The sequence below is a fragment of the Mustelus asterias genome, chromosome 3, assembly GCF_964213995.1.
Source record: "Mustelus asterias chromosome 3, sMusAst1.hap1.1, whole genome shotgun sequence".
Lineage (NCBI taxonomy): Eukaryota > Metazoa > Chordata > Chondrichthyes > Carcharhiniformes > Triakidae > Mustelus > Mustelus asterias.
In genome coordinates, this window is record NC_135803.1 from 105,631,360 (window position 1) to 105,659,010 (window position 27,651).

General features: G+C 40.5%; 1 protein-coding gene across 4 annotated transcripts in view; it reads left to right on the forward strand.

Annotated features, from left to right (window-relative positions):
- The window catches only part of LOC144491513 (acylamino-acid-releasing enzyme-like), a 207,588-nt gene that overhangs the window by 37,357 nt on the left and 142,580 nt on the right, over positions 1–27,651 (forward strand). For all 4 annotated transcript variants that reach the window (XM_078209418.1, XM_078209419.1, XM_078209420.1 and 1 more), the window contains 10 exons: positions 159–199; positions 2,283–2,404; positions 5,405–5,465; positions 7,668–7,765; positions 13,466–13,517; positions 13,631–13,719; positions 15,125–15,263; positions 18,031–18,114; positions 22,073–22,153; positions 26,126–26,214. In XM_078209418.1, the coding sequence (XP_078065544.1) occupies positions 159–199; positions 2,283–2,404; positions 5,405–5,465; positions 7,668–7,765; positions 13,466–13,517; positions 13,631–13,719; positions 15,125–15,263; positions 18,031–18,114; positions 22,073–22,153; positions 26,126–26,214 (856 nt within the window). The remainder of the gene's footprint in view (positions 1–158; positions 200–2,282; positions 2,405–5,404; positions 5,466–7,667; positions 7,766–13,465; positions 13,518–13,630; positions 13,720–15,124; positions 15,264–18,030; positions 18,115–22,072; positions 22,154–26,125; positions 26,215–27,651) is intronic.

Consider the following 27,651-nt stretch of genomic DNA (forward strand, 5'->3'; position numbering starts at 1 on the left):
TTTGCCCTAACACTGCTTTTCCCAAATATTTGTAGGAATCATCTGGAGTTGCTAGTGGACCAAAATGATTTTGCAATTCTGTACATCCTGTGTTCCTGGCTAATGTATTTATTAAAATACATTGTATTATCATTATGCTAATTTATTTTTCCTTCTAGGTCTGGCCTGTACTATGTAGATCTGACAGGTGGTAACTGTGGTAAGTGACTCCAGTTGAGTTTTGTTGGTAGTACATTATTTGCTTCGTAGATAGGGTTTTGGAGTTTGTGTCAACTGACAATAAACCTGGTGGGTGAATTTTGCTTTTCAAATCAGAAGATGGAACATAATTCATAAACTTGAGATATATTGTCTTGTGGAATGAGAATTGGCAGAGGTGATGCCAGCTTCTTTTGCTATGCAATGCCTAAAATGTGAAATCACTGTTTAGCAATATGGCCTTAGTATAAGCACCATTTCTGAACTGAGAAAATCATAGTAGAATTATATCTATACCAGTGTTGAGGAAAAAATGCACCATACAGTGCAGAATAAAGACAGTATAAATCTCATTGAATCAGGCTATTTAGGGCTTTGTGGTGAGAGAGGCACAGGACGACATGCATGACGGATCATCCTGACAATTGTAGCTATCATCGATTGATGGAGTGTCTTGCGGTTGTAGAGCTTTCCATTTTAGAATGCAATACCTTATGTAGGCAGTGTGTTCAACCGCGTGACATGCATTATTCCAGTCAGCTGAATTATAGAGCAAGACTGGAATAAGGGGAATACCATACTGAACTGCTCACATCAATATTGCCATTTAATCTGAATTCTGTTGCAACATCCTTAAAGGTGCACTAGCTTCATAAATTTTCTTTTGAGAAATCTTGAGCTTGGAGAGGGAGAACACTTGAAGGGTAATGTTAGGGGAATTTTCTGGGGGCTTCCCTCTGGGGGTCCTGCATTGAGCTGAATTCAACTAATACAAAACTTGTGAGAGACAGTATGCAGTTACAGACGTTCTTTATTTGACCAATATGCATTGGGATGCCGGATGGATTCCAACTTCTGTCTAAAATTACATCACACGAATGCATCTGATATACTATTTTCGAAGATTCGTATTCCCCACCCAATCTGTCATACAAACTGGATGGTCCAATTACATCAATACACACTATTTACCTTGGCCAAACAGCATTCTAACCCTTAGCATAATTAGGAACTCATTGGTTAACTGGACCTGGACGTCTTTCCCCCCACTGCTTAGCAACCTTACCTATGCATGTCTGACAGGTTCATGTTTGCTCTTGCCATCTGCATATTATGAGAACTAAAAGGGAGTCAGGGGGTCATCCTGTCTAACTAGTTAAACCTAACTAGCTATACACTCACCTGATGAAGGAGCCGCGCTCCGAAAGTTTGTGATACCAAATAATCCTGTTGGGCTTTAACCTGGTGTTGTGAGACTTCTTTCTGTGCCCACTCAAGTCCAAAGCCGGCATCTCCACATCACAGCTATACCTTATCAGGCCAAGAGTGAGGAGCGGAATGCTCCTATTCATTTTAATTAGCAATTGAATTCTTCTATTCATTCCATTATCTTAGTATTTCACAGCTGCAAGGTCTTCCAAAGTCTGCCACTGATTTCATTGATTTAGTTCTATTTTTCATTATTCCAGAGAATTTGGCTTGTCTGGTTCTGCTTTTTCCCATTATGCTTTTAGGGCAGGCCACCCTTGGTCAAAGTTTACAAGATATTCAAAACTACATTTTAAAATTACAATATTTGTTAAAAATTCACTACTATTGATTATATTGTGTTTAATAAACAATACCTTCATATAATATATGTAGGAGGCACATCGTGATCCCTTTGGTGTATATATAAGGCACATTATGGTCTCTATTTTAGACTAGCCTACTTTGTTTTAAAAGTCTCAGAAAGCAGGGGTTACAGCACCCCTGCTACAGATAAACAACATTTTCACCCCAATTATATAATCAGCAAACTATGTTAAAATGCTGCAGGTATTGACAGTGAGAGTACAGCAGAACCTATTTTCAGGAAGATGGGCTAAATTCTTCAAGGTGCAGTCCCAGAATAGGCATACACAATGGAAGCAGGGATCAGAGAATTATATACAGGTGGAACAAATTCATAGAGTACACGATTCTCTGATCCATGCCCTAGACAATGAGACTGTATGCTGTAAGCAAAGGCTCAACAAATTTATCTGAATGTCCTTTTGAAATATGTGTTTTCCTCATGCTAATGTAAGGCTTTTCTTTCACAGTGCAACTTTCATCTCAAATAAATGCTGTTTGGTCTCCTCGGCTCAGTCCTGACAAGTGTCGCATTATCTACTTACAAGGTGAAGTAGGTGGACCCCACCAACAATGTAGCACAGTTTGTATGGTTAGTATTTAAATACAAAATAAACTAATACAGAAAATATATTTTCTTTAAAAAATCCAATCTGTTTTGGCAATGGACTATTAACAGTAATGTGCATATAATTAGTGTAACTTAATGTGTTGCATTTTTGCAGTTTTTAATTAAACTAGAATGCACAGCTGTACAAAGTGCCAATGGAATGCAGTGAATGGCACTTAGCTGTGCAGCCCCAAAAATAATTTAATTCTTCCATAGTGATACAATTACAAGCTTAAATACTGAAGTTGATGTTCCTTTTCAGACTTTAGCTTACCCTTTCTAGAAAATTAAAATTTCAGTATGAGTTTGAAGAAATATTTCTGGATGGAAAGCATACTTTTTTCTCCCCCCTCTGTTGAAGATACTGACTCTTGCTGAAGTCGTCACTCTTCAATATCATTATCTAAATGGAAATTCTTTCTCCTTTTAGTTGAAACACCAGAAGCTGAAAATCTTTTTAAATGTAGCCAGTTCTATTTTCCCCTGATTTCCAGCATCTCCAGTGGTGGTCCTTGAATAGCAAGGAGTTAACCCACCAGAGACGCAGAAACTAAGAAATTGGGGATAATTTTAACCCCAAACAACTGGTGGCTTTGGGTCAGATAAAAAATCTCAAACTTGAATCCAACCTATTAGAAATGTGCCAACTTCAATACTTCAGGTTTTAATGGGGATGTGAGTAATGAACCAATCCACTAAAGTGGCTCACTGTTCATTTAAATATTTTCATGAGGCTACATGCCTCAGATTTGATCTCTTCCATCTTTAATACTGGGCCATTGGACTTCCTTGACCTGAAGAAATCTAGGAGCTAAATGGAGGTGAGGAATCTTTTCTGAAGATATATATTCCCGCACTGCTTGTTGACTAGGGCAAATAGGAGTGCTTCCTTGTAGCTATTCCCACGAGCCAAGTTGCTTCCCTCGTATCCCATATGATCAGACTCCCTCTTTAGCACAATCCGATGCCCCAGCATTGTCCCTGGTATTGGCCTGTTTCCTTTTTCCTGTTCCAGTGTGTAACTTCTAATCCCAGGACTGACACTCATGGTAAGGGGTAGCTTGGTGATTTCTCCTTCCAGCCAAAGCTAGGTGAATCTTCTAGTTTTATTTAAATCCTCTCAAATTTGGTCTTACCTGCCTTCTATGTGGTGAAAAATAAAGAGAGCGTTTTCCCAACTTCATGTGCAGGTCTGGCTACCCCTCTGTGTCTTCCAGCTTGATTCTGTCTGATGTTCAGTGATTTTTTTAGAAACCTTTCAACTCCATACTGAAAAGACTTTCTATGGATTCTTCCCCTCTCAAGGCCCATCCCCATGACAATGTGAATCACGTTGGCCTTGTATCCAGGTATGAATATTAATTAGCTGTCCTGTAGTCTAGCCCACCAACCCAATTTTTTTCCTAAACAGTTTAAAGTATACCCTTTTGTATAACTATTTATAAACCCTGACATTCCTAACACTTCCCTGAGACCTAGCGACTAACAGTCTATCCACAGCCATCACAGAAGTTCTTGCCATTGCCTGCAGGTGTGAACATGTTGCACATTCTTCCCAGTAAAACAACCTGGACCTCGCTTTAACTTTTAACTTTGAACGACCTGACTTGTTGTCAGGCAGAATTCAGAATAGTTCACACGATTCCCTTCACTTCTCCATTTTGCCCTAAATCAAAGACCAAGTCCCAAAGCGTAACAATCACACAAACTTTGTATTTGTAATACTTCAACCATGACAGTTCTATTTCCTGCATTTCTGCTCTCACCTATTCCCCCCCACTCCTTTCCTAGAACCACAATATAGTTCCCCCTGTCCCCACATTCCACCTCACCAGCCTCCATATTTAGTACATCATCTGCCACTTTTTCTACCTCCAACATGATTCCACAACCAATCAAATATTCCCCTCCCCTTCCAGTATTTCAAAGAAACTGTTCCCTCTGACACTTTTGTCCAATCCTCTATAATCCCTAAAACCCTCTTCATCTCATGCATGTTCAGGAAATGCAATACCTGCTCTTTTCCCTCCTCCCTTCTTACCATCCAATGCCCCAAACACACCTCCAAGTGAAATTCTGATTTACTTGTACTTCTTTCAATTTAGTACATTGTCTTTTATGTTATTGTCAATTGCTGTTCACAATGCCGTCTCTTTTAGCCCACAAGCCTGAGCTTTCGCCCATAGTTTGAATTTTATCCTCCACTCTCCCTCTGATGTCTCTTTCCCGGGTCTCCTTCAGTGAAGCACAAAGTAAACTTGAGGAACAGCATCCCTTTCAGTTACAGTGTTCTGACCTTGGTGTTGAGTTTAACAATTTAGATGATGACCATTCCCTAATCTTGTTTTGTGTTTTCTGGTTTTCTTTTTGGATGGTAATGCATGTTGGTAATGATTCTGCATGTTCTCATTACAGTTTTAGATACTTCTTTTGTTTCTTTACTTGTCCTATCATCATCCACTTTTGCCTTGCACCACCGCACCTGTTATTCTCTGTCTTCCACCCTATAATAGACCTTTCACTTTGTTCTATCGTCGCCTTTGTCTTTCCTTGCCTCTACTTGCTTTAAACCTGTCACATCTCTAACTTTTTCCTGTGCAGATGAGAGGTCATTGATCTGAAACATTAACTCTTTTTCTCTCTCTCTCTCTCTGTGGATGCTGCCAAACCTGCTAACTATTTCCAGCATTTTCTGCTTTTATTTGAGACTTCTGGCATCCTTAGTATTTTGATTTACCCCTGTTATTCAAGTGTTTTGCGTGTGTGGTCTGCAATTTCTTTTAAGTGCAGTCAACTTCATGCTGAGGCATTGCTCTAGTCCAGCTCTCTGCCCCGCCCTAGTTTTGGACTGGCCCAAGAGTACCCCAGGTAAAGGATAATAACAGTGGACACCTAATGGAAGAGGAAAGGGATTTTGTCATATCTTATTTGCAGCAGACAAGAAAAACCAGCAATTGTAACAGAATGTTTGCTATTTTTCAGTATGACTGGTACACAAAGGTGACCTCTACTGTGGTGAACATTGTGACTCAATCAAATGATGGTAAGTGAGACTTCAGCATGTAGATTTTCATAAAGCATTAGTTTTTTCAAAAATATCTTTAATTTGCTTTTTGACAATTTTTGTACCTTTTCTTCTTTCTCCCCCAGAAGGTGCCAGTGCTTGTTGATGTGTAAGCCCTGGCAATTAGAATCAGCAGGCTATTGAGCTGTAGGTTTTCTTACATAGGCCTGTAGACAGCAGATAGTCGTAGAAATACTGAAAATGGCCTGAAGGCAGAATGATGCTGGGTGGGCCTGCACACCAGCCAGCCACAGTGCCATTTGTAGCACCCACTTACCTTCATACTATGCCCCAATGAGATCTTGAAACTCTTTGAATCAGACATGGCACCTTCTGGACTGTACACTGGATGGTTGCTTTTTGCCATCAGTGTTACATGTATTTTATATTCTGGGTTGTTTGATAGTGAACCAGTGAAAGAAATTGTATATTTTGTCCCTCTCTCCTCAGAATACTGAGGCCACTTAGTACTCTATCCTCCTTCCAAATGACAAAAGTTAACCTAGTATAGACTGGAACTCGAGGACCCCCTGGTCTTTCTGCCTGTTATATGCTAGCTCAACTATCTTGAGATATTGGAAATAAAGCTACAGTTATCTCCCTGACGGAAAATTCCGAAGTTTGGTTAAATATTCAATTATTAGTTTTGATTTTCAGTAGAATCATAGAATGGTACAGCACAGGAGGTGACCATTTGGCCTGTCATGTCCTAGCCCTCGAAGGAGCAATTCACTTGGTGCCTTTCCCCCTAGCCTTGCAAGTTTTTTTCTTTTCATGTAATGATCCAATTCCCTTTTGAAAGCCTCAATTGAACCTGCTCCACCACACGTTCAGGCAGTGCATTCCAGATCCTAACTACTTGCTGTATGAAAAGGTTTTTGCTCATGTCACTATTGCTTCTTTTGCCAATTCCTTAAATCTGTCTCATCTGGTTCTTGATCCTCCATCAATGGAAAGTTTCTCCTTACTTACCCTGTCCAAACCCCTCATAATTTTGAATACCTCTATCAAATCTTCTCTCAGCTTTCTCTTTAACAAGGAGAACAGTCCCAACTTCTGAAATCTTTCTACATAACTGAAGTTCCTCATTCCTGGAGTCATTCCAATGACTCTATTCTGCACTCTCTCTAATGCCTTCACATTCTCCCTAAAGTGGGTAACCTGAACTGGATTATTTGCTTTTGTATCCCTATTTATAAAGCCCAGAATGCCAGATGTTTAACCTCTTTCCCAACCTGTCCTGCTAGCTTCAATGCACATATATGCCCAAGTCCCTCAGCTCTTGCACCCTTTTAGAATTGAATTTTTCATTTCATTTTGTGTCTCTGCATTCTTCCTACCAAAATGAGTGAGTACATTGTTTGCACTGCAATGTTCCAATTGTTAGACAAAAGAGTCTGTGCAAGTTTTCTTTTACAGTCCACATCAAGTTTTTTTTACAGTTACCTAGCCAATGACTTTACACTTGTTTTCATTGGTATAATATCACAGCCTTTTTTTAAACTTTGAGCTTTCTAAAATGTAATTATCAGTTCAGTACATTGCAAAAATATATTTTAAACTATTGCCTGATGGCATTACTTGGTGAGCTGTCTTATAAAATGATTTAACCACTTCCCGTATATAAATATTCTACAAAGAAACCTGTTTGGATGTTCAGATTTCTGCAAAAACTGCTGTTAAATATGTTACATTCCTGGAAGATCATTGTATCATTGCTCCAAGAAGCTGGCGTTTGATTCTGTTTGGGGACCCATGCATGAAGCACATCCTGGGTTTCTAGCTTGAGCTCTTTTATTTCCAGTTGATTAGGTTTCCTGCTTGTTGGTTGCCTACTTCTTAGTGTCATCACTTCTGGAATGGAAATCTAGTAAAGCAACTCATTCTACTGCCTAAGGTTTTCTCTTCTCTGCCGACTGTAGAATTTCATAAATAATGGCTGATATCTATATCAGTTTCCCAAATTGGAAAAGGGCAGATGTGGAAAATATCAGTGGGATGAAATTTAATTTTTGTCTTCCATCTAAAAGATTGTAATTTTATGCAGCAGTGAGTGCTTAAAATTGAATTTTTGATATTGTTAATGGTTGGATAGGATTCAATTTTGACAATGGCATTGTATACCCAGAAGAATAATAATTTGTGATTGGATTGATTTTCCTGGTGTATAATATATTACAGATAAATTTACTGGCATTTACTGTTCGGCTTTGGCACAGAAATGCTGGGCTATGGACAGCCAACGGATCCTTATTGACACGGCTCAGAGAAGCAGAAAGGTAACCATCTGACAGTATGATCAAATAGTAATCATGGAAAAAATATGTTTATTGGGTAGAAGTAAAATAAAGTAAACATTTAAGGTTGAATGGTTTTCTTTTGGGCATCAGTTAAGTAAGCCTGAAATTTAATAAACAGGTAATCACTGCCTATTTTCTGAATTCCCCATATTTCTTTTTCCGATGTGCATTCCTTAGTCAGTACAGTAGACAGGAGTCCTGCTCCAAGTCAATCGCTCAGTGATAGCCAAGTACAGAACGGGTCACGGCTCTCTGATTTTCCATTGCCCTCTTTTTTTACCCAGTAGGAGGAGCATCAGGATACTATTTAGCCCACCATTGACAGTATCTGCACAATTATTGGATTTGCTGACACGATTATAAAACTCAAATCGCAGGCAATCAGGGGCTGGACAGTTACAAATGGCATAGAATTGCAGACACAGCTTTTATCTGTTTAAATTTCTTCATATTGAGTGGTTCTTGTGGAAATCAGCAAACTGCTTTTAGAGATATCGCTGTCTGCCTATCTTGTCACATCCTTTGGGAATGCTCATGTGAATTTGGTCCATCACGCTTAAATGTTGTCAGCAATCTGCTAACAGCCTGTAGCCTGAATTATGCCTTGGACATTGTTATGATCCCCATAGAGGTCAATAATTTTTAAGAAGAGATATTTTTCCTGTGATCAACAGAAAGCATCACACAATATTTATGTTTTAAGACTTGTACTGTAACATACTAAAATCAATATCGGCTAAATATTAGTTAGTGGGCAGCTAACATACTAAACCAGTTGTTCCCAACCTTTTAAATGCCATGGCACACCTCTATAGTATTAAAAAAAGGCACACCTTTTTTCAATATCTTCCCTATTGGAAACTTCATTGTTAAACTCTCCCTGTTTCTCTCACTTCTCTGTTTTTGCTCCCTTTTTGAGATTTTGCGCTTTGTGCAGTCGCATGGCACCTTTGCCTCTAGCTCCAAGTCCCATTGGTCATGCACATGGGCCTGACCAGCATAAAAAATCTAAACCACACATGTGAGGCTCTTTCCCAGCCAGGGCATGCATGGTAGGCCCAAGATTTGTCGGTCTTAGAGATGCCAACCAGAGAGCTGAAGTTGAAGATTAGTTTTAATGTAATTACATTGAATTTTGAATCTTTTCAAATCTTTTTTCACATTTGGGGGGCCTTCAAGGCACAGTTGGGAACCACTGCACTAAACTACAGAAAAGGTGCATTCCCCATTAACTAAATAACATAACAGAAACCCAATGCCACATTTATAGGTTACAGAACACTTTCAGCAGATAAGTAGCCTTGGAGTTAAAGTCCTAAATTCCTGCTGGCTATCGAACAAACCCTTTTCTCCCTGCTTCACGAGCTTTTCAAAATCTTTATAAAAGTTTCCTCACTCAGTCTGCTGAGTATATAATCAACCCGACATCCGTCATCAACACACGCTCTGGTGACTCCTTGATCGTTAATATCTCTACAAGTTCCTTCCATCCTTCTGTTTGCTGGTTAACACAAAAACAGTCTCTCCCTCTGCTTGGCACAGCAGTGCTGTTTTTCAGTCTTTTTCTCTTGGTATCTGTCTGACTGAGAGTCTATGTCCAGCAGGACCAGCTGCCCTTTCTTTTGTGCTAACGTGTGAAAAACTGACACTTGACAAAGAATAAAGAAAATTACAGCTCAGGAACAGGCCCTTCGGCCCTCCAAGTCTGCAGTGACCATGCTGCCCGACTGAACTAAAACCCCCTACCCTTCCAGGGACCATATCCCTCTATTCCCATCCTATTCATGTATTTGTCCAGATGCCCCTTAAAACTCACTATATTATCTGCTTCCACTACCTCCCCCAGTAGTGAGTTCCAGGCACCCTGTGTAAAAAAAAAAAAACTTGCCTCGTACATCGCCTTTAAACCTTGCCCCTCACACCTTAAACCTGTGCCCCCAGTAATTGACTCTTCTACCCTGGAAAAAAGCTTCTGACTATCCACTCTGTCCATGTCCCTCATAATCTCATAAGACTTCTATCAGGTCGCCCCTCAATCTCCGTTGTTCCAGTGAAAACAAACCAAGTTTCTCCAACCTCTCCTCATAGCTAATGCCCTCCATACTAGGCAACATCCTGGTAAATCTTTTCTGTACCTTCGCCAAAGATCCACATCTTTCTGATAATGTGGCGACCAGAATTGAACACTATATTCCAAGTGCGGCCTAACTAAGGTTCTATAAAGCTGCAACATGACTTGCCAATTTTTAAACTCAATGCCCCGGCCAATGAAGGCAAGCATGCCGTATGTCTTCTTGACTACCATTTCCACCTGCATTGCCACTTTCAGTGACCTGTGTGTACCTGTACACCCAGATCCCTTGGCTGTCAATACTTTTAAGGGTTCTGCCATTTACTGTACATTTTCTATTTGTATCAGACCTTCCAAAATGCATTACCTCACATTTGTCTGGATTAAACTCCATCTGCCATCTTTCCACCCAAGCCTCCAACCAATCTATATCCTGCTTTTTCCTCTGATGGTCCTCATTGCTATCCGCAAATCCACCAACCTTTGTGTCGTCCGCAAACTTGCAAATCAATCCAGTTACATTTTCCTCCAAATCACTTGTATATAAACAGCAAAGATCCCAGCACTGATCCCTGAGGAACGCCATTTGTCAAGCCCTCCATTCAGAAATGCACCCTTCCACTGCTACCCTCTGTCTTCTATGACCGAACCAATTCTGTATCCACCTTGCCAGCTCACCTCTGATCCCATGCAACTTCACCTTCTGCTCCAGTCTGCCATGAGGGACTTGTCAAAGACCTTACTGAAGTCCACGCAGACAACATCCACTGCCCTACCCTCATCAATCATCTTCGTCACTTCCTCGAAAAGCTCGATCAGATTAGTGAGACATGACCTCCCCTTCACAAAACCATGTTGCCTCTCGCCAATATGTCCACTTATTTCCAAGTGGGAGTAAATCCTGTCTCGAAGAATCCTCCCCAATAATTTCCCTACCACTGACGTAAGGCTCACTGGCCTGTAATTACCTGGTTTATTCTTGCTACCCTTCTTAAACAAAGGAACAACATTGGCTATTCTCCAATCCTCTGGGACCTCCCTTGTAGCAAGTGAGGATACAAAGATTTCTCTCAAGCAATTGCCCCAGCAATTTCCTCTCAGTATTTTGGGATATATCCCATCAGGTCCTGGGGACTTGTCTACCTTAATGTTTCTCAAGAATCCCCATTACCACCTCCGTTTTGATCTCAACATGACTCAAATTATCTACATACCCTTTCCCAGATTCATCATCCACAAAGTCCTTGTCTTTGGTGAATATTGACACACAGTACTCATTTAATACCTCACCCATTTCCTCTTGCTCAATGCATAGATTCTCTCCCCTGTCGTTGAGTGGGCCAACCCTCTCCCTGGCTACCCTGTCGCTCTTTTTATATATGTATAAAAAGCCTTGGGATTTTCCTTAATCCTGCTGGCCAATGATTTTTCGTGACCCCTTTTAAGCCCTCCTTACTCCTTGCTTAAGTTTCTTTCTACTTTCCTTGTATTCCACACTTGCTTTGTGTGTTCCCAGTCTCCTAGCCTTGACAAATGCTTCCTTTTTCTCTTTGACTAGGCTCACAATATCTCTCATTATCCAAAGTTCCCAAAACTTGCCATACTTATCCTTCATCCTTACAGGAATGTGCCGATACTGAATCCCTATCAACTTATACTTGAAAGCCTCCCACATGCCAAATGTTGATTTGCCTTCAAACATCTGCCCCCAATCTACATTCTTCAGTTCCTGCCTAATATTGTTGTAAATAGCCTTCCCCCAGTTTAGCATCTTAACTTGAGGACTATACTTTTCTTTATCCATAAGTACCTTAAAACTTACTGAATTGTGGTTACTGTTCCTGAACTGCTCCCCTGAAGAAACATCGACCACCTGGCCGTCTCATTCCCCAATACCAGGTCCAGTATGGCCCCTTCCCTAGTTGGACTATCTACATACTGTTTCAAGAAACCCTCTTGGATGCTCCTTACAAACTCTGTCCCATCCGTGCCCCTAGCACTAAGTGAGTCCCAATCAATATAGGGGAAGTTAAAATCTCCCACCACAACAACCCTGTTACTTTTACATCAAAATCTGCCTACATATCTGTTCCTCTATCTCCCGCTGGCTGTTGGGCGGCCTATAGTAAACCCCCAACATTGTGACTACACCCTTCCTATTCCTGAGCTCTACCCATATTGCCTCGCTGTATGAGCCCTTTGAGGTGTCCTCCCGCAGTACAGCTGTGATATTCTCCTTAAACCAGTAGTACAACTCCCCCACCCCATTTACATCCTAGTTTCTATGCGTTCCAACCTCTGTCCCGATGGCAACTTAATCACATGGGGCTGTTTCCAGGCAGAGTTTGGCATGATTCCCATCTCCCATTCCAAGACAGTTTGTTTTACCTTAAATTAAAAGGGCCAATTTAAAATATTACTATCTTATAAAATCTCGCATTCATAACAACATATCTGAAGTTCTTCTGGTATTTGTGGGCAGCTTTGAGGGCTTGTCACTCTGTTTTTGTGATACTAGCTGTGGCCAAGCATCAGGTTAAATTCACAATCGGTTAATGATCTCGCTGATCACTTATAGTTTTGTGTACACATTTTTGGTACCAAGCTGCATTACTGAATGATTGCAGTATCAGGGTATTTAATCTGGTAGTCTTTGTTGACATAGGGCACTATAATAAAGTATATACATTGGTTTGTTATGCTGACCCAGTTCTGAAGTGGACCTATCCAGTTTTAGGGTGTCCTTTTGGTAATTTTACAAAAGGTCTGGTTTTCATAATCTCAAGTTTTTAGGACTCCATAAATGAGTCAATCAAAACCGCACATATAATCAGCATGACTCTGTCCATGTATAATCTGATCCAGTTCATAGTTGTACAGCCCTTTTTAAAAACTCACTGTATTCGAGGCCGGTGGATCTATGAAGGTTCCTATTGCAATATTCCTGTTGGACCGTTGCTAATTGGCAACCTAGAGATAAGATTTAGAGAACAAATGAGAATTGCTATGAAAATCTTTTGGTGTGATGGAATTGGCACTGGGTACCGACAGATCATGTTTCTGTACCTACCTATTGAAACTTGTTGAAGGTGGTGACATTGATAGGGCGGTTAACCAACTCAAGTTTGTTTTTAGAATGGGTTTAATTGAAGGGTTTGCATTTGAATTATTCAGAATAGGTCACTATGAAATCTTATTCTGGAATGTTATAGTAACCAACGGAATGAGTTCCTGAGAATGAGCAGAGAGAAATCTCTACATGTAGTAAGCACATCCTTTTTCAGGGTCAGTTCTATCATACTCAATTTCCCATCATATCTGACAATCCTTTTACTCTCCAGGAATATTTCAAATTATTTCTTGAATCTAATTATACTGTTCCACTTCAATTAGATTTCAGGGTAACTTATTCCACATCTCTGTGGTAATGATGCTAAAAATGAATCCATTTAACATTCTTATTCCTAACTTACTGATTTTGAAAAATGATTGTAATAGTATTTGAGCTTTTTGTCACAATGTACAGTTTTTAACCATGAGCAGAAGATGATCTAAGCCATGTTTTGCAATCCAACTACAAGTTCTAATCCTTACCTTTGCTGTCTCAGGACCTCCTCGTAATAAATATTACAACAGGGAGTGTGACATCACTTACCAGCGGTAAATTTCTGACTTTAACATTTTACGTAGACTACATTTAGTTCTCTACTTTAACTTCGGTTCATTTAGATGTCATCTCTTCATTGGCCCTGTGACATCTTCCTCTGTTATAGGTTCAGATGTTGGGAGCTGGACATTGCTGGCGATTCACCAGGATCTGATGGTAGTTACATGCTCATCCCCTAACTGTCCACCCAGTCTGGTAAGAAGACTGTAGATTGCAGAGCATACCTTGAATTTTTGTAATCAATTATAATTGCAAAATGGTGACCGTATGTTCGCAAGCCCCTGAAAATGTCTAGTTCTGGCAGACACGATGGGACAAAGAGCCGCATCCTGCGCCATAACAGTTCTATGGTTCTGAGGGCTCATCAAAAGGATCATGATCTATTGTATAGCACTCTTACAACTCGCAGCTGGACATTGATATGAGCACTGGTCACAATTGTATAAATTCTGGAAAAGCACACTACGTGTTTGGAATTTTAGAAGCATTTAAAAGTTAGAAGATTCAATCAATTTTTAGTGCAAGATGTAGCAAAAAAATAGAAATTTTGGAAAATTGAGGACAATGATCTAGGGACTAAATTTCATCAAGCTTGAGCACAATTTGGTAATAGTGTATGCAACAATTTTGACTTGGAGTCGCTTTGGATGGAAGTAACAGTCCACTTTGTACAAAACGAGGTGCTCCTATTCAATGCTAACGTTATTGAAAAAAGAGGATATTAACTGCCAATATGTTCTGTCACTGGTTCATAATTTTGGGACTGGACAGAGTAGATAGGGAGAAACAGTACCTGCTTGCAAAAGAATCAAGAACAAGAGGGCACAGATTTAAAGCGATTTGCAGAAGAAGCAAATGTGATGTGAGAAAATACTTTTTCTCTCAACATATGGTTCAGGTCTGGGCTGCACTGCCTGGAAGTGTAGTGAAGGCAGGTTCAATCCAGGCATTCAAGAGGACATTCGATTGTTTCTAATCAGTTAATTATGTGCTGGGATATGGAAAAAAGACAGGGGAATGGCACTAAGTCATAATGCTTGTTCGGAGCAAAAACAGAAAATGCTGGAAAATCTCAGCAGATCTTGCAGCATCTGTGGAGAGAGATCAGAGCCAATGTTTCGAGTCTGGATGACCCTTTGTCAGAACTGAAGATTTCCGCATCCGCAGTGTTTTGCCTTTAGGCTTGTTTGGAGAGCTGGCGCAGACACGATGGGACAAATAGCCACATCCTGCACCTTAACAGTTCTATGATTCTGAGGGCTCATCAAAAGGATTGTTACTTTTACTAAAAATTTATTCAAAAATAAAGTGACGAGGTGACCAGGAAATATATGGTCATGATCTATTGTATAGCACTCATACAAGTCGCTGTACTTAGTTAGTTGTGGGGTGCAGATTTTTCTTCAGAAATTGCTGCAAGTTAAATGGAATCCACTGCCCTATGTGGCCCAGTCTTGCTCCCATTAATGGAATTGTTGTGTTAATTACTTTGGAAGTTTATGCAGAATAGTTTCTTTATTATTCAGCGGGCTATTTTTAAGGTGCACATTTGAGAAAGTAGAGCTGTGAGATTTAATAAGTTTTGATTCATTCATCCTAGAAAGTGGGCTTCCTGCCTGCTGCAGGCGAAGAGCAAGAAATCACTTGGGTGGCGCTAGACGAAGCTGAACCATTGCCAGGCATAGAGTGGAAAATCCTGACTTTCACCCCACCATGTGAACAGCAAAATCCAAAATTCAGTAAGTAGGGAAATAAGAAACTACAGCAAGGAGCCCTGTATTCTAACACCTGTTTTCCATTTCATTACACAACATAACATATCTAGCATTCAGCTATCCTTTATTCTTCATTCATCTGGCGCCGGAGTGTGGTGACTAGGGGAATTTCACAGTAACTTCATTGCAGTGTTAATATAAGCCTTACTTATGACTAATAAATAAACTTTAACTTTCTTGTTTTCCATTAATTTCTGTTTTTTTCCTGTGCTTTTTGGTGCTAAGAGGTGCTTTGGTCAATGGCTATCCTGATTAAAACGTGTTCTGTAATCCTGTGGAAACATGTATTCAGACAACGAAAGTCTTGAGTTTAATCCTCTTCTGTGCCAGTCCCAGTTGAGCTATTCAATCCTCATGCTATATTTGTCTTTGATGTTTACTTCAGTCAATACTCTTGTCAAACCTCATGCATAAATAATAGCTACTTTAGCAAAATCCCAGAAGTCAAATGGCACCTGTAGAACTCCATATCAGCAGAGTCTACGGCCGGAATTTTAAAGTAAAGTTTATTTATTTGTCCTAAGTCGGCTTACATTAACACTGCAGTGAAGTTACTGCGAAAATCCCCTAGTCGCCACACTCCGGCGCCTGTTCGAGTACACAGAGGGAGAATTTAGCATGGCCAATGAACCTAACCAGCACATCTTTGGACTGTGGGAGGAAACTGGAGCACCCGGAGAAAACCCACGCAGATACGGGGAGAACATGCAGACTCCGCACAGGCAGTGACCCAAGCCGAGAATCGAACTCGGGTCCCTGGCGCTGTGAGGCAGCAGTGCTAACCACTGTGCCACCATGCTGCTCATTTTACTGTCCCACCCGACACAGAAATCGGAGCGGGCGAGGGGTGGGCCATGGAAAGGTCCACTGACCTCGAGCAGGATTTTATGATTTTGGGACAAGCAAGGCCATAAAATCCTGCCCTACATCTTCAGGAGAAACGGAAGGAAACTGGTTAAGTTTTGATAATTCATTGTTGTTGTTCAGTAACAGAAAGGAAAAGACAATTTCTGGGAAAGCTGCCCTTTCTTTGGTTTCTCTCTATACTGATATAGGAATCAGTTTGGTGCAGGAACAGTGGTCAGAATGGCCTATTGTGCTACGTGTACCAGTATATAAATGAATTGGGATTCGGTCAGATTTAGCCTGATGCGACATCTGACAGGCTAAGTGAATGATGGGCAAGAACATTGCAGATGGTATATAATGTGAATAAGTGTAAAGTATCCCCTTTGGTAGAAACAAAAATAGAAAAACAGATTACTTATTAAAGAATGAAAGGGTAGGAACTGTTGATGTCCAAAGGACCGAGATGTCTTTGTTCGTGAGTCACTAAAAGCTAGCATGCAGATGCAGCAAACAACCAGGAAAGCAAATTGTATCTTGGACTTCATTGCATTTAAATTGAATTTAAATGCAAGATGTCTTGCTGCAGTTGTATGAAGCCTTGGTGAGACCACACATGGAGTATTGTGTACAGTTTTAGAACCATAGAATTACAGAATCCCTGCAGTGCAAAAGGAGGCCATTCAGCCCATCGAGTCTGCAGAAGAGCATCTTACCTAGGTCCACTCCCTACCCTATCCCCGTAACTTTGTGCATTTAGCATGGCTAAGCCACCTAACCTACACATCTTTGGACTGTGGGAGGAAACTGGAACACGTGGAGGAAACCCACGCAGACATGGGGTGAACGTGTAAACTCAACAGTCAGTCACCGAAGGCCAGAATCTAACCCAGGTCCCTGGCGCTGTGAGGCAGCAGTGCTAACCACTGTACCACCATGCTGCCTTATGTAAGGAAGAATGTATGCTCCAATAAGGCGGTGCAAGGAGGGTTCATCAGTCTAATCCCTGGGATGACATGATTGAGAGAGAATCTGGGCCTGTATTCTGAAAGTTTTGAAGAATAAGAGGTGATTTTGTTGAAACGTACAAAATTCTTACAGGATGTGACAGGGTGGGGATGCAGATAGGATATTTCCCCTGGCTCTCAGGATAAAAGGTGGCTCATTTAAAACTGAAATGAGAAAGAATTTATTCACTCAAGACTGTGGTGCATCTTTGGAATTGTCTATCCCCGAGGGCTATGGAAACTCAATCATTGAGCATGTTCAAGACAGAAATCTATATAGATTTCTGGTTACTGATGACACCGAGGGATGTGAGGATAGAGGGGAAAGTGGCATAAGAGGTAGACAGTTTGTTTAGTTGGCAGAGGAGACTGATGGGCCGAATGGCCTGCTGCTCCATTTTCCTATATAAACTCACTCAGGACTGAAGAAACCAGAGAAATTCTTGACACATTGGACTACTCTTTAATCCCTGAAATTTTGACTCTGCGAGTGCCTGCACTTCTGTTAAAATAGGTTGTTTTTTGTTACACACTTAACGGAGGTATTTGGTCTGAATTGCTTTCAGATGATAGAAATTATTTTCAGTTTGCAACATTTTTGTTCTATCCCAAGTATTTATTCCCAATTTGTTGTACAATTTCAGTTTCCCTCCAGAAATGCACTGTCTGATAATCTGACAATAGCAGAAAGATCCTAGTTTCAACTGGCAATTGGCCTTGCTCGAATTTCAAGTTTCAGGGCAGGTGTGCTCTGTACCCTGTCAGATTAGCCTGTTGCATGTGCGGGAGAGGTAGCTGACTGCTGGAATGGTTTTTGGTGCTGCTGATTGTGTGCTGTTGCAACTTTCTTTTCAGTTGTTTCTTTCCTTTTCATTCAGGTGCAATGGATTTTGAAGGTATCTTATTGCTGCCAGGAGCAAAGAGTAAATGTGATTTGTCGCCACTGGTTGTTTGGCCGCATGGTGAGTTAAAATGATAGCGGAATGCACTGTAATGAATTGTTTGAAATGGGACTGTATAGTCTTGAGTCAGGCATATGGTTTTGAAGAATCACTAAAACTAATCACAATTAACTAGTTAATTCCTGATGAGTTGTTTGCTGGGATTAATTCTCTGCTGTGCAATAAAGACTGATTTTGGGCTTTTATTGTGTGACTGAACCATATTAAATGTGATCTACTCTGCTTTGGTGAGACCAAACGCAGACTGGGTGACCGCTTTGCAGAACACCATCGGGTCGTCCGCAAGCAGGACCCAAACCTTCCTGTCGCTTGCCATTTCAGCACACCATCCTGCTCTCCACATGCCCATCCTTTGCCTGTTGCCATGCTCCAACAAAGCCCAACACAAACTGGAGGAACAGCACCTGATCTTCCAATTGGGCACTTTACAGCCTTCAGGACTAAACGTTGAGTTCAGCAACTTCAGATCCTGAAGACTTTCCTCCACCTTCACCCCATTTCCTTTTTTATTTTATTTCATTTATTTATTTTCAAATTTTCATTTCTTCCATTGTTTCATTTTTCCACTTAATAATCTTGCTTTCCATCTTGTTTTCCCCTGCAAGGTCTCCCCCTTCCACCCCACTAGGACCATCTGTTACATATCTCAGGCTGTCCTTTAACACTCTGCTTACCTTTGTTCTGCCATTTACGCATTCTGATCTCTTAAAGTCGCTATCAGCATCTTTCTTAGCCACAATTACCACCATTAACATTCCCTTTATGACGTTTTTGTCAGTGTCTCCCCCACCCCACCCACCTAACAGCATAAATGTCGTCCTATTCTTTATTGTCCTCAACTCTGATCAAGGGTCATCCAGACTCAAAAAGTTAGCTCCTTTCTCTCTCCACAGATGCTGTCAGACCAGCTGAGATTTTCCAGCAGTTTCTCTTTTTTTTGTTTCATTTTATGTAAGAACTGTGATTGAATCGTATCTGTCTCCCATCACAGACCTGTCTTGAGTAGCCATTGCAAACACACAGCAAGACAAAATAGGAGCCGAAAGGAGAAGAAAAGCTAACACCTTATGTCGGAACCTGATAAAGGGTTCCTCTGGGGAAAAAAGTCTACCTTTCTCTTCCGGATACTAACTGTCCTGTTCTGTAATACAGCATTTTCTGTTTTTGTTATTGAACTGCCAATATTTGTGATTCTTCCATGCACTCCTTTCTTTGTTTCCCAGGTTCATTCCAAACAGCTTAAATATTTTAATAAAATCAAAATACTGCAGTTTCTGGAAATCTGAAGTGAAAACAGAAGATGGAAAAACTCAGCAGATCTGGCAGCATCTGTGGAGAGAGGACCAGAGTTAACATTTCAAATTCAATTTGATTCTTCATCATAGAATCCCCACAGTGCAGAAAGAGGCCATTTGGCCCATCAAGCCTGCACCAACAACAACCCCACCCAGGCCCTATCCCCGTAACCCCATGTATGTATCTTGTTAATCTCCCTGACACTAATGGGCAATTTAGCACGGGCAATCAATCTAATCTGCATATCTTTGGACTGTGGGAGAAAACCCATGCAGACACGGGGAGAACATGCAAACTCCAACATACAGTCACCAGAATTGAACCCAGGCCCCTGGTGCTGTGAGGCAACAGTGTTAACCACTGTGCCACCGTGCTTCTTTGGAACTGGGAAGATGTAGAAATACGATGGGTTTTATGCTATTGAAAAATGGGTGAGGCACCGATGGAACAAAATACAAGGTCAGGGGTAGGTTAGAGGGCAGGAGAGATAAAGTGACAAAGCTGTCATGGGATATAAGATGGTGATTTTTTAAGTTTTTAAAGTTTATTTAATAGTGTCACAAGTAGGTTTACATTAACACTGCAATGAAGTTACTGTGAAAATCCCCTAGTCACCACACTCTGCGTGTTTGGGTACACCTGAGGGAGAATTTAAAATGACCCATGCACCTAACCACATGTCTTTCAGTTTGTGGGAGGAAACCAGAACACCCGGAGGAAACCCATGCAGACACAGAAAGAATGTACACACACCACATAAGCAGTGACCCAGGTCCCTGGCACTGTGAGGCAGCAGTGGTAACAGTTCAGTATAGGTATTAAAAGAAGAATAAAGGTCTGCACTGTCTGAATGATAACTGTGATTTTGCCCTTACTCATGCTCACATTTTTGTCCTTGGCTTGCTACAATGTAAGAGTTTTAACAACACCAGGTTAAAGTCCAACAGGTTTATTTGGTAGCAAATGCCATTAGCTTTCGGAGCGCTGCTCCTTCGTCAGATGGAGTGGATATCTGCTCGCAAACAAGGCACACAGAAACTGCTTTGTTTGAGAGCAGATTTCCACTCCATCTGATGAAGGAGCAGTGCTCCGAAAGCTAATGGCATTTGCTACCAAATAACCTGTTGGACTTTAACCTGGTGTTGTTAAAACTCTTACTGTGTTTACCCCAGTCCAACGCTGGCATCTCCACATCATTGCTACAATGTTCCAGTGAAGCCCAATGCAAGCTTGGAAAACAACACCTTATCTTCCAATTAGCACTTTCCAATCATCTGGACTCAACCTTGAGTTCAACAACTTCAGAACATAAACTCTGTTCTCCATTTTGATTTTTTTCCCCTAAGTGCCAGTCTATATCTTCCCATTTTTTTTGTTTTCAGACAACATTGAACCCTTTTTCTGCTATTAACACATTGTTATTTTTCTTTTCGTTATTCTACTATTAACACACACTCCGGATCTAAACTAGTACAATTATTACCACTCCCTTTGTCTTGCGTTCTATGACACCTTTCTCATTTAATCTCTCCTGCCCTCTAAACAATCCCTGACCCTCCTGCCTTTCTCAACATCATAAAACCTTTCACATTTCCGACTCTCTCCAGTTCCAAAGAAGAGTAATATTGGATTCTTCTCTCCAATTCTACTGTTTCTTCTCTCCACATACCTGCCAGACCTGCTGGGGTTGAATATTTTGTTTATAGATAATAAAGAGACAACTTGGTTTACTAGTGTATCTGCTGAATTTTAGCCCTGCTACCTAACAAGTCTCCAGCAGTACACATGCCAGTTTTATGCTGTCAATATTAAAACCAGGATGATTGAATTATTTGGAGTTGGTGAGTAAATGTAATCGGGGAAGAGAAACAAAAGAAATGGAAAATTGAGTACAATGTCTCCAAGAATAAATAAAGCCAGTTTTCTTAACTCTTAATGAAGTGTCCCCTTTAAAGCCCGTTATATTTGAAATGGTAAGCTTGTAACTTGACCCCGTTAGAGTCATTCTGTGAATTAGGGCCAGGAGTGGGTTATTGTACCAAGTTGTTTCATTGTAATGAAACAAAGGATATTAATGAACTGTCAAATGTTACTTTGTTGCACTTGACATCAGAGGTTTAACACTCTTGCTCCTACTCGTTTGAGTATACAGTATCAGTATTGAGCTAAAGTTAGCCGAGTGAGACCTGTATGGGGGCACTGGTTGCAGCTCTTGTTGCTCTTATACAAGAAATTCAAGTATCCTCATAGAATCCCTATGGTGCAGAAGGCAGCCATTCGGCCCATTGAGTTTGCACCAACTCTCCGAAAGAGCATCTTATCCAGGCCCACCCTGCCGCCCTATCCCTGTGTATTTACCGTGACTAATCCGCTTAACCCACATGTGGACACTGAAGGTCAATTTAACATGGTCAATCCACGTAACCTGCACATCTTTGGACTGAGGGGGGAAACTAGAGCACCCGGAGGAAACCCACGCAGACACAGGGAGAATGTGTAAACTCCATACAGTCACCCAAGGCGGGAATTGAACCAGGGTCCTTGGTACTGTGAGGCTGCAGTACTAATCACTGTGCCAACATGCTACCGTGAATGGGAGAACATGATTAGATAAATTGATGCAGAGCTACCGGTGCTGTCTGACACTTGTTTTTTTTTATAGGTGGACCACATTCAGTTTTCACAGCAGAATGGATGTTGTACCCTGCCACACTCTGCAGGCTGGGATTTGCTGTACTACTCGGTAAGTAATGCACATGACCAAACTGCTGCCCTCTTACAAAGGCTGAGATCCTATTCCAGTGGTAAATTGTAAACTATTTACCAATTTTAGCTAGTGTGTCCTTGGAATGGTGCTGAGTCAAGAGGCTGCGTGTAGAAGAGGTGTTTTTGCACATGTAAAGAGGGAAAATTAAATAGAGAAGTTAACCACATTACTCATGTTCAGCTCTTTCTCAGTGACCATTGAAGATCAGTTGGGATCAGATAGTTTGACTCAGTGGTGCATCTAAAAAAATAAGTTTATGAAGTGATACTACAGTAGAGCAGATAATGCATAAGCAAGGTTGTGAATGTAATGTAAAGCATTTTTTTGATTACATACTCTATATCTTCCTATGTTTCCTGGAAGGAGTGCATTTTTCTGGTGGCAGGGGACCCCAGGAACAGATTGGTGTGTGGAGAGGGCAATGAAGGAGGGCTTCTCTAGGACCCTGTTATGTGAGAGAAGGTTATAACAATGTTCTTTCAAAAGTGCCAAGCCAGTATCCAGAATAATAAACAAACAAAATAAAGACAAATCATTTACAATAAAACTAAATTTTTTCTTGTAACAAATGTGAATATATATGTACACACGGCCATTATTGAATGAATGGATGTGATTTGAGGAAATCAGTCATTTTTAACTGTTCACATTTAGTCCTAGCCTCTGATTGATGTGGGATGTTTTAAAGTTGTCTCACACTTATAGCGGTTGATATTTTGTTGATTTCAAATATCTCAGCAATTCTCGTAGCTATTGGATGACTGCATGGGGTCATGGTAATGGCTTGGTCTTGTTGTCACAGAAGCCATCATAATTTTCAGCTTGCTGGACATCTCAAGGGTTTGGATCTGTTATGCAGCCAATATTTCATGATCAGTTATCATCTCATTGGTAACTTCTTGGGCATCCATATTCAACCAGGCATTGGTGTCATCAGCATCTAACATATCTCCCAAGTACAGAGCTAGTCTTGTCTTGATTGTGGACATTGAATTAACTATAGTCCAAACTCTCTTCTTGAACTCGGGTATTTCTCCTTCAGTGAAGCCTGTGAAATGCATCTTCTTGTTGATTACCATGTCAAATGCAGCACCCATGCTGCGCCTCCAGGACTGTCTGATAGAGTCGATTATTAAGAAGTTTTGCCACCAAGTGAATGAAATGTCAATGCCAGCAAAGGATAATTAGCAAGGTTCAAGAACAGATGTGGCATTTCACAAGATACTATGAGAAGAACAATTGCCCTCGGACGAACCAGTCACAACATCATTGCCCGCTGAACGAAAGAAGATTTTACTGATTAGGGTACACCAAAGAACAAATCCACAACCAGGAATCAGACCTGTACTACAAAACGTTACCAGACACGACACTGGCGAGACAATGCACCAATGACAAAACACCCGGATATAAACGAACAAAAATGGTCGCAGAAGTAAAATTCCCTTTTTCATGTGAAATCTCATCAGGTACATTGATACATTATCCTCACTGTCCAACATTCTCGTGATCATTTCTCTTCTGTAGTTATGCCTTGAAGATTGTACGATGTCTTGGTCAAGAGGTTTGATTTTGGTGGTGTATTTTTTGGTATTTAGACATTTTTGATCATATTTTGTGTTACCAGATTCCCTGTCAGTGGGTGTACAGGGTAGTTGTCAAAAAGATTGCCTTTTTGATAATTTGTTCTGACTGAATTGTTTTCTGACATTTGGTATGAATTTATGGTGGAACTAGTCTTTGAAAGTTGATATTGTCATGCAGGCCTTGGCACTCTAAGTTTTGCATCTTAGTGATTTTAGATTTAAATGATGGAAGTATGGTTTGTCGAACATTCCAATGATGAGTGAAGTCAGCTTATGTGGACCTGTTTTTTTGCTGCAAAAACAGACTGTCAAACCTTGTTTTTGTTTGTTTTATATCCGGGTGTTTTGTCATTTGTGCATCGTCTCGCTAGCATCTTGTCTGGTAATGTTTTGTAGTACAGGTCTGTCTTGTGGTTGTGAATTTGTTCTTTGGTGTATCCTAGGATCATAGAATCATACCGTGCAGAAGGAGGCCATTTGGCCTATCAAGTCGGCACTGACCATAATCCCACCCAGGGCCTATCCCCATAAACCCATGCATTTACCCTGCTAATCACCCTGACACTAAGGGGAAATTTAGCATGCCCAATCCACCTCATCCGCACATCTTTGGACTCATCAATATAAAATCTTCTTTTGTTCAGCGGGCAATGATGATGTGACTGGCTCATCCGAGGACAATTGCGCTCCTCTTATAGTGTCTTGTGAAATGCCGTACTGTTCTTGAACCTGGCAAAACTATTCTTTGCTGACTCCAAACTCTACTGGGGCATTGACGTTGCATTCACTTGGTGGCAAAACTTCCTAATCTGATCTTGGAAAACAGGATTCTAATGCAATTAGCTTGGCTGTCTGTTGGTGAACTACACAAAGGTGTGTTGATGGTATTTCGGGATTTCCTATTTCACTATTTTCATCCATCTCTAAGCAACATTCTTTTCAACTCATCTTTATCTTTACATCACCGACGATGATTCTGAAATCAAGAACAAAGAACAATACAGCACAGGAACAGGCCCTTCGGCCCTCCAAGCCCGGGCCGCTCCCCGGTCCAGGATTGAATCCTGAATCCAGGTTCCCCGCCCAATTTTCCAGCCTATCTACATCCTAATATCCTATCCACCGAGCTGTCCCTCTCAGCTACGATGCTTTGTTCATCACAACCTAATAAATCCCCATTCTTTGTGAAATGGATGCTTGTATCTAAAGCCTTCCCTGATTTGTGTGCTGATTTTCAATTTCTTATGATTGGATTAAGATGTTCTCTTTGATTCAGGACATATTTTTCTTTGTTGTATTGGTATCAGTACAAATTTGACCTGTAGTTATACAGAGAAAAATGACACAATTAGTCATGAGGCTGCAATTTCATTGGTGGATTCTAAATCATTGGTGGAGCAATTATCCTTTTAACAATGTTCCGAAAGTGTGTTCTGGAGAGATAATTTTAAATGAAATTTTTGGAGTCCAAGACACATTTAATAGAGTTCCGTGCGATATCAGATTGCATTATAACTGGGTCCCAGTGTTTTAATTTAAAGTTTTTTTTTCTAATTCTTGAAATGGAAAATATCTATTTCGGGTCTCACCTGGCCTGCCTTCAACTGATCAGCTTTGCTAATAGCCATCGTATCATTAATTTCTCAGCTGAAAAAGCTCAATACCGATCAAGGGAGTTATGAAGGGCAGACAAGAAAGCGGAGTTGAGACCACAATCAGAGCAGCTGTGATCTTATCAAATGGCAGAAGAAAGTTCAGAGGGCTGACTTCTGCCCCTAAGTCCTATGCACCAAAAGAAGCTCGAATCCTTTTAAAGTGCTATTCTTCAGAGTTAAGAACTGTAGTGGGATTGATGTCAACTGTCAGATGAAATAGTGAAAAGGGGAATGAATAACCATGTTTATTGCATCTGTGCTCACTCGATTTCAGTGACCTTAAATGACATTACTGTTCACTGTAAAGTAAATCAGTTAATATAGAAAAAAATCCCTTATGACCGGTTGTGTTAGAGTGATTTGTTTACTTTGTAGAATTAGTTTTACAGGGTTTGTGGGAGTATGGGGGCTTGATTTTCATGCTGTTAAGGGTGAAAAAAGAAAATGTTGGAAAAACACATTTAGGCCTATCAGAGTCTGAAAAGTTAGGTTTTCATTTTGGCTACTGACCCCTTTGATGCTAATGAATAATTTTTCCTCTACATCCACCATCCATGAAATAGAGGTCAGTTCTCTTATGTGCCGCAGAGGTGGGCGATGCATGTTTCCAACACTTTATGCTCACATTTGATTTTCAGTATTTGCAGATTTCCTTTTTATTCTCTGCTTTTTAGAATAACGTAGATCTCACTGACACTATTTTACAGTAAATTACAGAGGCTCCATTGGCTTTGGACAGGACAGTATCTACTCTCTGCCTGGAAATATTGGAAACCAAGATGTAAAAGATGTGCAGGTAATGAACTGTTCAGTTCAGATAATTTATGCATAAATAAATACTGACTTGTTATTCTTGGAAAATTAGCGAACCATTCTGCAACTTGCAGCTTTGGGCTGGCTATTGGGAATAAAGTTTGTTTTACAGTCAGAGTTATTTATTGTTTATGTCCCAATCAGGCAATGGTGTTGAAAATGTTTGAGCAGGTGACTCAAGCTTAAAAGGTGTTTACTGATTTGAATCACACAAATACCTGTCACTGAAATTATGTTATTGAGTTTCATTTATTTATTTGTTTAAAAGTAGCATTTTAGTCTGGTTGTGGGAAGAATGTATAAGGTAATAGGACTTGCAAGGAGGAGAAATTTCTTCAGTATTTTTCATTGTATTAGGATGTCCAGAATTTCAGACCTATCTTTGCAGAATCGTTACACAAAGTTCTAATTGCCTGTTTTGTTTCGCTATGTAATTCTTAAGATATATCTCCAGTGCATACAATTATTAAAATTCTGATATACAAGGTGCCCATTGACCCATTGTCTGTCACAGTCTTAGCTTTCCCACCAGAGTCATCTCTCTAACTTCATTTCGGTCTACCTATTCCAAGATCAAGTGGCACCTGGATGCATTGGTGAAGGATTGCTGATGTGTTGTCTTTCAGACATGACAAATCAAGCCCATCTTTGTGTTTTGAAAGATTCCATGACATTCACTATGCAGTGGAGTGGGGAACTCTCCTCATGTCCAGCTCAACAATTATCTCTACAGTTCAACTGGTTATTTTGTTTCTTGCATGTGGGACTTTGTTGCTGAATTTACCTCACAAAATATTGCATTAAATTATTATATTGGGGCAGCACGGTGGCACAGTGGTTAGCACTGCTGCCTCACAGTGCCAGACACCTGGGTTCGATTCGTGGCTTGGGCTACTGTTTGTGCGGAGTCTGCACGTTCTCCCCATGTCTGCATGGGTTTCCCCCGTGTGCTCCGGTTTCCTCCCACATTCCAAAAGACATGCTGGTTTGGTGCATTAGCCATGCTAAATTCTCTCTGCGTACCTGAACAGGTGTTGGAATGTGGCAATTAGGAGATTTTCACAGTAACTTAATTGCAGTGTTAATGTAAGCCTACTTGTGACACTAATAAATAAACTTAAACTACATATGAAGTAGTTTGGAATTCCCTGAAAATATAATGAACTACATAAGTGTGCCTGTGTTGGAAATATAGAGCAGATCTGTAAGGATGGCAAATTTCATCCCCTAAAGGAAACTAGTGAACCAAATGGGTTTTTACAATTGACAATGGTTTCATGATATTTCAGATATTTATTGAATTCAAATTTCACCTACTTTGATAGATTTGAATCCTGGTCCCCAGAGCATTACTCTGGGTTTCTGAATCACTAGTCCAGTGATAATGCCACTATGCCATCATCTCATTTTTTGATTTTTG